At 49.9% G+C, this 11,729-nt stretch overlaps 1 protein-coding gene across 3 annotated transcripts in view; it reads left to right on the plus strand.

Moving 5' to 3' along the window:
* FRMPD1 (FERM and PDZ domain containing 1) overlaps window positions 1–9,465 on the plus strand; it is a 92,560-nt gene extending 83,095 nt beyond the window's left edge. For all 3 annotated transcript variants that reach the window (XM_082694814.1, XM_082694813.1, XM_082694815.1), the window contains 3 exons: window positions 572–719; window positions 2,605–3,408; window positions 6,955–9,465. In XM_082694814.1, the coding sequence (XP_082550940.1) occupies window positions 572–719; window positions 2,605–3,408; window positions 6,955–9,335 (3,333 nt within the window). In that variant the 3' untranslated portion in view covers window positions 9,336–9,465. The remainder of the gene's footprint in view (window positions 1–571; window positions 720–2,604; window positions 3,409–6,954) is intronic.
* Window positions 9,466–11,729: the final 2,264 nt, after the last annotated feature.

The raw sequence follows: 11,729 nt of genomic DNA on the forward strand, positions 1-11,729 counted from the left end.
GCGCAGCAGATGATTTTATCACATGCATGGGATCAGCATGGCCGTCCAAGAGTTTTGAGTGGCAGCAGTGAAAATGGGCAAATGACAGGTCCTACATTGTCCCTCCTTTGCTTTAATTCTGACGCACTCAAGGCTTTGTTATTGTGTTATTATTTTTTTAATCACCCTCTTCTTCCTTCTCCATTTGCTTTCCCTTTCTTTTTCCAGGTCAGGTCTTGAAGGGACTTGACTGCATGAAAGAACATGGTGGGGTGGGCGGTTGGGACGGGGAGGCTGGACTCGCGGGCGAAGAGGCAGGAGACATTGTAGAGATTCAAAGGGAGGAATCCACAGTGTGTCTGTGAGTGTGTGAGTACATGCACGTGTGGTGGTGTGTATGTGTGCACGTGTGCATGTATGCTTATTTCGAGCCTTGCCAGTGAGAATAGGAGATCCCAGGAGGCCTGCCTGTGGGCCATGGCTGGACTGACTTGGACTCTCTCATTGGCCCCATGTGGCCTTGTTGTCAGTCTTTGGACTTTAAGTCCAAGTCCCTTCGCCCTTTACATAAAAGCTCTCATTACCTTCAAAGGTTCTGACATTGCTACTGGAATCCAACAGTGCAAAAGACCTGGCCTGCCTCATTGCTGGGTACTACAGGCTGTTTGTCGACCCAGACACCCCCATTTTCCTCTGGCCAGGAAACAAGCAACAGGTGCACCGAGTATCTGCTGAAGAAGGTGAGGTGCTGAGTTTTGCTTGTAAGGACAGGCCCTTTTCACAGCCAAAAGGGAGGGAGTGAACTGAGTTGAGCTGAGACTTCCACCCAAGTGGATGAAAGCTTTTTTTCCCATTTATTTCCTGGTAAACAGTTGATCTTTCTAAAATCCTAAATAGAGAGGCTTTCTTTGTAGCTGAGAGTCCCCTAAAGCCACAAAATGCTGTTGAATGTCTCTGATTCCCTGTGCTATCTCCTAAAAACAAACAAACAGAAAGATATTATTCATTTATTCAGAAAGTACAGATGACCTAGCTTTTTATTCCACATCTAGATGCTCTGTTGCATTCTCTTGAATTATAATAGAAATTCTCACCTTTGCATGTTTAGAAGAAGGGGGTATCGGAGATAGAAGGAAATCGAAATCATATATAAGGAATGAAGTAGTGGAGACCAGATGAAATGAACAGTCTCGCAGGCCAGCTCCCAGTTTCTCGCAGGCTTTGCTTCAGCAGTGTTGGTGCAGCATTTTCCCACTGCTTTGCTGATAAATGTTGAAACACTCCCACTACGGCTAATTTCAGGCTACCAACGTGATGTCACTGAATGTGGAGATGGGAAGAGATGCCCAGTCGTACAACATTATTGAGCATTTCCTCCATTTGGATCAAATAGGCATAAAAAATCTTAAGAGATTAGATGATAGTAAGATAAAACAAAATAATGAGGAAGTGATGAGTTCGGGGTATTTGTTTTGGTTTTAACATGGTTTGTGAACAGGGGATGGTATCTTAGAGTCTAATCAAACAATGCAGAGTGGGAACAGTTGGGAAGGTCTGGTGGTGGGAGGGACTCCTCCTGCTGGGGCAGGTGGCAGTGGGAGGGAAGGCACTCTAGGGGCGGGATGTTTGAAGTAGATCTTGAAAGACTGATGGAGTTAACTGGCAAAGGAGAGAGATCATTTGAAGCAGAGGAGACAACATGAGGGCATGACACCAAGGGCAAGGTCATGATCTATGAGAAGCTCTCTCTGGTGGGTAGAATATGTGAAGCCTACAGGGGTGACCAGGCTGCTGAGGAGGGCTGGGGCTGCACCATGAGGGGGTGACTAGGCTGCTAAGAAGGAGTTAGGGATTACACTGTGAGGGGATAACCAAGAAGGTTGGGGCCACACTATGAGAGGCCTTGGAGAGTTTAGGCTCTTCCCTATAGGCAGGGGAAGCCATCACAGGGTTTAAGTAAAGTATGATGTGATCAGAGAGATGTTTTTAGAAATATCACACTGCAGGCTATGGCAGAAGGGAAACTGGAGACCTGGTTCAGTGCCTTCACTTTCCTGCCATGAATCCTTCCTGAGGACCAGCAGCTAGATGAGTTTTGACTATCCTAAAAGCCCTGTAGCACCAGTGGGTCCCCAAGGCCAGGCTTCAAAATGGTGCCAACCTAGTGGCCTCAGAATCCCACATAAAGTTGCTAAGAATACAGATTCTCAGCCCACATTCCCTAGATAGTTGACTTAGTACGTCAGGGTTAGGGCTGAGGATATGTTCGATTTTTTTTAAAAATATGATTCCGCATCTGGGAACAGGACAGAGCTGGGGAGGGACCTAGCAGACCTGGGTGACACTGTCCCTAGCAGAGTGAAATCCAGCCACATAACCTCCAGGTTTCCATGAACACACAGCTGTCCTTGGAGGCAGTCCAGTCTCCATTATGCAGCTCAGCTCCATGTGTGGGGAGAACATGGACTCTGGGAATCCCGTGGGCCCTGAGTCAACCAGTACAGCGTGATCGGGGCTGGCCACGCTGGCGAATGGGAGGGCAGGCAGAATGAGACGCGGGAGGACATACCCTTCTGCCAGTCCCTGAACGCTGTCGCATAACCCCCGGGGTCCCTTGTGTTCCAGGCTATGAGTCCAGGGCATGCAGCGACTCTGAGGAGTCCTCTGAAGTGGACTGCGTGCCCGAGCCCCTCTGCGATGGACACCTGCCGAAGCTGGACCCCAGCAGACCGCGTGTCAGAGAGGAGCTGCCTCCTGGGGACAGTCCCACGCCTGAGGTGGCCAGGAGGGGTCCGAGCATCTCTGGGGCCAGCATGACAGACAGCGCCGAGTCCGAGGCATCCGACTCGGCCAACACGGAGAGCCGAGGCTGCAGGACCAGTGGTTCCAGTGAGTCCATGGAGGCCCTGGAGGAGGATGACCTGGACGCTTGCTCTTCCAGCAGGTCTGGCTTCTTCCGCTCTAGCGCACCGGGCTTCCCAGAGACTCCTAGTTCCAACAGCCAAGACGAGAGAAGCAGGATTGAAACCAGGGGCTTCCTCTGTCTCCTGGACCTGGCCCAGAGAGCAAGTCCTCTGTGCCCAAAGACAGAGTTTCCTGAGAGTCCCGCTCCTGACACTTTCAGCTGGGGACCAGAACTGAGTGCAGCCAGGCTGGACCCCAGGCTCTATGAGGGCAGCCGGCCCGACTACTACAGCCTGTGCTCCAGTGTCTCCCTGGCCAGCCACCTCAGCGACAGCTCAGAGAGCACAGCTTCCCGCCAGGGTGGGGGTCTGCCAGCCTGGGCTCAGCAGGGCTGGACTGAGGCCCAGCCCTGCTCGGCTCTGGAAGCCCTGGCCCCACACCTGCCGCTGGCCTTGGAGGATGGCAGCTCGGATGAGGAATACTATGACGCCGCTGACAAGCTCACACCCCCAGATGCCCTCGCAGGTGAGCCCTCCCGAGCAGGTCTCCAGACTGGGGCAGGCAGCTCCTGAACATCCAGCGGGAGTGGGGACCCAGCTGGAAGGGAAAACACAAATAAAGCAGAGTCCTTGTCCTTGTTTGAGAAGGCCCAAGGCTGTTTGGGGGCAGGGGGGAAATTATAAGTGTCATAACTTCAAGTCAGTGCTACAAGGGAGGTTCAGAGAAGTGTAGGCGAGCAGAGATGGGAGGCAGTAATCAGCAATGGGAATCAAGGAGGGCTTCCCAGAAGAGGTGGCAAATGGACTGGGCCTTGTGAGATGGACAGAATTTACACAGAAAAAGGTCTGACAGAGCGCTCAGCAGAGGGAAGTGGCTTCGTCATTGAGAATGATCCTACATTAAATGAGGCTTTGAAGCAAGAAGAACCCGATAGGCCACTGGAGGCCCCTTAAGAGACTCAGACATAAGAAAAGGCAGGGGATCTGTTGGTCCTGTTTCTTTCTGATTCCTTATCCTTTCCTCCACAAAGAGTGTGGGGTGTCTTTCCACATAGAGTGACTTCCCGAGTTGACTTGAGATCCTCGAAGGACTATCTCTCTCTCTCTCTCTCTCTCCATGCTGAAGGAAAAAAATTGGAAAATAACACACAGACATTGATGATGACCCAGCAGGAGCTGGAGAAGTCCTTCCCTGTTGTTCCCTCCCCTCCAGAGGTTTCCTGTTGTTGGTGGGAGAGAGGCCATCCTGAGAAGCTCCCATGAGGCCCCTCGAGGTCCTCTGTGACATGGCCTCTTTCTCTCTCTCTCTCTCCTTCCTCCCGAGCCCTCTTTCAGCATACCTACCACACAGACCTCCTTGCTGTTCTTGAAGAGTGCCATGCTCTTTCCTACCACACAGACCTCCTTGCTGTTCTTGAAGAGTGCCATGCTCTTTCCTACTTCTGGCCTTTGCCATGCTGCCCTTTCCGCCCGAAACACGCCTCACCCAGATCTTTGACTGCTAATGCCCAGTCCTCTATCAGGCCCCACCTGGAAATTCACTTCCTCTGAAACATGACCGAGACTGCCAAGACTAGGACTATGTTTTCATAGCCTCCTGGGCACTTCCTGCCTAGTCCTTAGCACTGTCTATAATTGTCTATTTATTTGTGTGATTTTTATGTTGATGTTTCTCTTCCTTGCTAAAAAAAACAATTCCTTAGAGTACAGAAACTGTATGTTTCACACTCAGCCCTGTGTGCCCAACACATAGTGTCTGGCAGTTTTGCTCAATGAATGAATGAACACTCCGCCACCTACCCTGAGTTCATTAATTGACCGGACCCCTAGAGAAGGAGACACTGATGAACAGGTTTCCACTGTTCTCCAAAGAACCCAGCCAACTGCCATCCACGCCCTCAGCTTTGCCTTGCTGGGCTGGCCATTGTGCAGGGGTCAAGATAGGGGCATAACAGAGACCATCAGTCAAGATTTTCCTTATAGGAATCCAGCTGGACATAATGTCCATACTGGACACTCCCCTTTCTCACAAGCAGTCAGTGAGGGGCTGGAGAGAGAGCCCAGAATTGGAACCTTTGAGCCTGAGTTTTGGTCTGGCCTCTGACTCCCCATGGGAGCCTTTCCCTTTTTCAGCCTCAGAAACACCCTTGGTGAGTGGCTGTAGGTGGCCTAGGGTAGCAGTTCCAAAACATGGGTGGGCATCAAAATCACCCAAGGGACCAGGTTTAACTACTACACCTTTCTGGTGGTAGCCCCCAAGATTCTGACTGAGGAGGTGTAAGGAGCAGCCTAGGAGTCGATAAGGTTTTTTTTTTAAAGATTTTATTTATCAGGGCGCCTGGGTGGCTCAGTGGGTTGGGCTGCTGCCTTCGGCTCAGGTCATGATCTCAGGGTCCTGGGATCGAGTCCCACATCGGGCTCTCTGCTCGGCGGAGAGCCTGCTTCCTCCTCTCTCTCTCTCTGCCTGCTTCTCTGCCTACTTGTGATCTCTCTCTGTCAAATAAGTAAATAAAATCTTTAAAAAAAAATTTTATTTATCTATTTGACAGAGAAAGAGATATCACAAGTAGACAGAGCAGCAGATGGTGTAGGGGTGGGGGGAAAGTAGGCTCCTCACTGAGCAGAGCGCCTGATGTGGGGCTCAATCCCAGGACCCTGAGATCATGACCTGTGCCGAAGGCAGAGACTTAACCCACTGAGCCACCCAGGCACCCCTTGATAAGGTTTTTAATGAGGTGCAGCCAGATTGGAAACTACTGGTCTAAGAACCCTCAGATTCTCAAGGGCTGGGATATGATCCTGATTCCCTCCGGCCGATTCCTTGGACTTCTTCACAAAGGGCTTCTCAATTCAGAAAGGTCCATCCTGGTATTCACAAAAACCCTCACACCTGTGAAGCTGTGATTTTTTTAAAAGATTTTATTTATTTGAGAGAGAGAGAAAGAGCCTGTAAGTGGGGGGAATAGCAGAAGGAGATGGACAAGATGACTCTGTGCTGAGTGCGGAGCCCAACACAGGGCTCGATCCCACAACCCTGAGATCACGGCCCAAGCTGAAACCAAGAGTTAGACGCCTAACTGACTGAGCCACCCGGGTGGCTGGAACTGTGACACTCTTTGTGAAGAGAAAGCTCCCTCAGAATCCTCACACATAGTAGCCATGAGAGTAGGGGTGGTGGCAGCTTGTGTCACTGACCTGCTGTTAGACACAGACCTTGTTCTGGGAGCTTGACGTGCACTGTTTCGCTGAACCTGTGTGGGAGTGCAGTGCTGCCTGTTACCACAGGCACTGACTGACTTGGGTCGATGTAAGCACAAAGAAAGAGTGTTAGATGTCAGAGAGCTTATAAAATTGCTAGCGAAGATGAAGAGCTGGCAGTTACCACGCCCAGAGACTGTGTGACAGGATTCCTCATTGTTATCAGGAGTCTGCGGCTGCAAAGGATGGGCTCTGTTTATTATTATTATTTTATTTTTTAAATGTTTATTGACTTATTCTGCAGAGAGAGAGAGGGAGAGAGAGAGAGGGCGAGAGCCTGATGTGGGGCTCAATCTCATGATCTCAAGGTCACAACTTGAGCCAAAACTACGAGTCTGACACTTAACCGACTGTGCCACACAGGTGCCCCTTATTATTATTATTATTATTATTTTAAATCTATGTGTTCAAGTGCAAGAATCTAGGAAATTTGTGGCTGACTTTCTAGGTTCTAAATCTGGCTACTTGGCTGATTGTGGATAGGGAGCTGTCATGAAGGGTTTCAACAGACTGTAACCACTGGGGAGATTTCATTCATCTCATTTTCATTTTGGTACTGATTTTTATTTCATTTGCTACTGTGACCAAAAGACAATAAAATGGGTCATGGGCAACAAAGAATCAAAAAATGTTTCCCACAATTATTATCCCCATTTATTAGATGAGTACACTGAGGAGGTCAAGATTTAGCATGCCTAAGGTTACCCAGCCCAGCCAGGATTTGAACCCAGGCAACCCTGAGTCCTAAGCCCAAGTTCTCTAAGTCTCTTTGTTTTTCTTTGTTTCATGTACTCTTTCCTTTCTTGATTCTTAGGGCCCAGAGCTGTTCCTGCTGCAGAACCCAGTGCCACAAGCTTAAAGAATAAAGCTAGCACTTACGCCCCTGAGGACAGCCTGAATCCTGGGCCAGATGGAAGAGAACCTTGCAGAAGGGGAGGGGCGAAGAAGTATGCCAAGACACTGAGGAAAAGAAGGTCTTTTCTGCAGACAGACTACACCTGTCAGGTCTCATTTCCCCTGGTGCCCTCAGCCTCCCTGGAGAGTGTGGACGACGTGTGCTACTACAACAGGGAGCCCTATCTGGCCCTCAGCGCACCATCCCCAACTGTGTCCTCTCTACAGGACATGCAAGGTGAGCCTGGACTCCTAGAGACAAAGGCTCTGGGACTGCTGGGCCCCTTGAGGAAGACCAAGAGCAAAAACCCAGCCTCCCGGGTCATGGAGATGGAGCCCGAGACCATGGAAACCAAGTCAGTCATCGACTCCCGAGTATCTTCTATTTCTGCCATTCGCCTCCGGATTGACCCCAACCATAAAGAGAGTTCTGGGGATGCCCCCCCAACTGCCACTGTTGCCAATTCCCCAGCAAATATCCTTCCCTGTTCTAACCCAGGCTCATCTGGTGCAGATAATGCTCAGGCAGAGCCTTCCCAAACCTTGTCTTCATTTCAACAGTCGGATGGGAATGCCCCCAAAGTACTCACCCTGGAGCTTGGGGACGGCACCTCCTCCCTCTCCAGTGCTGACCCAGACACAGATAGAGGCTGCCTGCCCATTAGCCCAGGACCACGTGATGCCTCTCAAGCAGACACTCTAGAGCCGGGGGGAGTCCGGTTGGAAACAGGACTGGGTTCTCTGTTTACAAATCCTATGCAAGAAACTGCCCCCAAATGCACAGAGCCTCCGTTGTCTCCTCCAGTCACGCCTGGAAGTGAATGTACAATAAATTCAGGAGAGAATATGGCTTCTTTCCCTATGGAGGAGGAACAACCAGAACAGCTACCCCTGGGACATGATGGAGAAGTTACAAACAAAAATGGCACCAGCTTATTTCATGATGGGTCTGGGCAAGATTCCGGTGACGCCAAGGGTGACCTGTCGAATGCTGTGCCACAGACTACTGGTGTCAGTGCCCCAGCTGGTAGAATAGTAGCATCCCTCTCCTTGAAGTCTCTTATAACAGAAACTGAGCAGATCCTGCCACATTCCCCCACGGATCCCAAAGGACAAAGCAGAGAAACCCACAGCCAAGCCTGCCAGGCTCAAGACCAAAAGCTATTGGAAGAGCTGGATTTAGACCCTGACTTCTTGCTTGGGGACCAGACCATTCCATCAGTTTTCCCTCTGGAGGGGGTCAAGACCAAGCCACTTAACCATGTGACAGGGGAAGATACAACCCCTAGGGACTCTGTGCAGCAGATCTCTTTTAATCCAGGCCCTTCTCTGCCAAAGGCACTAGCATGTCCCCAAAAGGAGCCCCACTTAGAAGGTTCAAACCATTGTTCCCTGTCAGAAAACAAAAGCAAAATCCCTAGCGTCAGCCTTCCCTCTGAGAAGTCTTTCCTGTGTTTTGCCCCAGAAAGCCATCCTAAAGTTCCTGCCCGCCTCAGGATGGCCACATCTTTGGGGTTTGTGGGTGCGAATGAAACGGTGGCCCCCAGGATTGGGATGGAGCAGTGTAGCTGCCAGTTCTCGTATGCTACGTGCTTCCGGGGCCTGCAGCCAGATTCAGAGGAAGAAGACAGGGACTTGGAAGTGCACCCCACAGCCCCCCTCACCTCACCGCCCTCTGCAGGCAGCCGGCTGGCCTTGCCCTGGAGGCCTGCCAGGGCCCACAGCTGCAGCGCTGAGCCCCTGTCGAGGAGGAGCCACATCTGGCCAGAGTACTGCTCCAGGGCTCTGAGACAGCTGAAAGCTATCCCTGCCAGCAGCCCAGAGGGCTTCATGCAACTCACAGAGAGCTTACTGGAATTACAAGATATTCTAGAAGCTTCCTGGGGGAATGGGAACAGACATCCCCCCGAGAAGTGCAGCTGGCACTTTTTAGAAAGCCGGAGCCGCCTCTGCATGGGTTCCCAGAAGCTCCTGTCGAGCTGTCAACATGTGATCCGAATGGACCAGTCCCCCGAAGAGATGCAGGGTGCTGTGCGGGACACCTTCCAGCACCTGGTCCAGCTGGCCAGCCTGTGCTTCCAGTTCACAGACTGCGGCCGCTGCTCCAGCCGCCACCGAGAGGCGGCAGGGAACCTGAGGGATGTGGTGTACACGTACCATCAGTTCGTGGAGGCGGCTAAGCTGACCTGCGAGAGAGGCTACCACGACCTGAGTGTGAAACTCTTGGCCCGTCAGTGCACGGCCCTCACAGCTGCCGTGTTCTGTTTGACCCAGAAGTTCCGGGCATCCGCTGCCCTATGAGCGGGCTGCTGGCCCAGGCCTCTGCCCTACCCTGGACACTTTCCTGAGAAGCCCCTCCATTCCTCCTCCCAGCCCTCCAAAATGTTTACTAGAGTATTTGAATAAACTGCTGCTTCATTCCTGGACTGGATCATGCAGAGTGATGACAAGTTTGGGTCAAATCATTCACTTGTATTCATTCAACCAACATTCATTGGAGACCTCCTCTGGGTCAGGCCATGTATAGGCACTTAGGGTATAAAGATGAATAAGACAAGTCCCTGCCCCTAGTCAGGATGCTCACAGACCCTCAGGGGAATACAGATAAGGAGACTGGCCTCAGGAAATTGTACCCTACTAGGAGTTCACCCTGGGGGTATAGTTGCAAGAGGAACTCACAAATTCTCCCAAGGGATGAGGGAGGAAGGTTGGGGGTGTAGTCACTGAAAAATGGTCTTGACTGCTCAGATCACATTGATTTGACAATAACCTTCACAAATAGGAGTGAATACATGTATTTGATGGATTCTACCTTCATAAGGTTTGGTTTGTAGCACGGACCTGTGCCCCCGCAGGCCCGGTATTCTTGGCCGCCTCGCTAGGACAGGCAGAGGTTGCCACTAGGTGGCAGTATGTCCCTTAGTTGCCTGGTGACCCCCACCCACCAGTGTGTGCTCTGGGCTTCCTCAGAAATTGACCGCACACTTAAATACCGCACTCTTTTTCTGTTGTAAACATCTAAAACGGCAAACATGAAAACCCTGAGTTCGATTTGCCTTTTTTAAAGAGTAATATTCAAGCAAAAGAAATATAGTTAGTACCTTTCTCACTGATCCCAGTTGAGCCAGTTAATCCCACTTAATCTTAGTGGGACATTGGACAAGCTACTTAACACCACTGTGCTTTGGTTTTCTCTTTACGTATTAAGAACTCCTGCTTTGCAGCGTAGAAATCTAGCAATCTAGTGAATACTCGGTAAAAGTCAGAAATAACCCCCAGACTCCATGGATGCCTCTCCTAGGGTGAAACCATTTCCTACATTTCATTTTCAGACTCCAGGAAAACTGGGATGTCTTTTTCCTTTGGCGTCTCTGTCCAGGCCAAAGCTGGCTTAGATGTTCACCTGTGGCTACTAGAGCCCATTTAAGGGGTCCTTTTGTCCCTCTGGTACTCCTGATCAGCTGTGGGTCTGCACGGGGGTCCCCCTAATTCCTCTCCTTTACCCAGAAGCATCGGGGGGGCAGAATGAAGAGTGTTAGGTACCTAAGATCTTGGCAATCAGAGGAAAGCAATTTTGGGGAGAAGAGAAGATATTCTCTTCCTCCTTGTTACCAGTTACTTGTTAACTAATCAGTTAACCAGTTTGAATAACATTTAAATAAGGCTCTCAAACATAGATTTGAAGTGTTTTTGTGGCCATGAAAAGTAGGAACCATAGGACACCAAAATAATAAACATTATATGATGTTAAACAGGACTTGAACACTCTTATCAGAAGAAAGCTCTGTGAAGAGCTGCATAATCTTTAGGTTTGCAAGTTAAAGGAAGGAGCTCAGGACTTCAGCTCAACCAGGGATTGAATCCTAGCCGTGTTCTTATAGGCACTGCTCTGGGCCTCAGTTTCCCCAACTGACAAAAGGAATTATTACTAGCCTCATTTAGTGAGGGCCTCCAGTGTGCCATACCTTAAATACCTTGAATACATTTTGTTATCAATGGAACAACACCCTAAACTAGAGATTGCTATGTGATACACATTCAGCATTATTGTGAAAAATAATCACAAAGGCAGGAAGAAGACTGTGAAGCCTCTGGCACAGGCACTCAAATGTTTATTTCTGTCTTTCCTTGCTCCCTCCCCCTTCAAATCCATTAACTTTCTTGGGTTGCTACTGTATGGAGTTAGGAGTTTACTCTGCAGTTCCCATAAGGAGTACTAAGTTCCAGAAGTTCCAGGAAATCCCTCATTGTTGAGAAGCTACAAGGAGGGGGTGATGTGGGGGGTGGTCCCGTTCAGCACTTTCTTTGAGATACACAGCCTCCTACATGAAATGGGCAGAATGAGATGCAATGCAAGAGTCCATTGATCCATGGCTAAGAAATTAGCAGACATTTACACTTCGCCATCCTTTTCCCACTCACCATCACATTCACTGATTCCTTTCTTTATACAGCATTTGTTACACCCATTACAGGTGATGCCTGATGCAAGATTCTGGGTGTAGATAATTGGGTAAGAATCCTGTCTTCAAGAGCTCCCGGTCTAAGAGATAAGATGACATGTAGAGATAGACCTACAGTATAAGGCATTGTCTGCTCAGGGTGGCCAAAGAGGACAGATAAGGTGGTCTGAGAACTCAAAGGAGAGAACTTATTTTGGAGTGGGGGACAGAGTAGTGATCATGGAAGGATCCT

This window comes from Mustela nivalis (genome assembly GCF_964662115.1).
Source record: "Mustela nivalis genome assembly, chromosome: 13".
Taxonomy (NCBI): Eukaryota; Metazoa; Chordata; class Mammalia; order Carnivora; family Mustelidae; genus Mustela; species Mustela nivalis.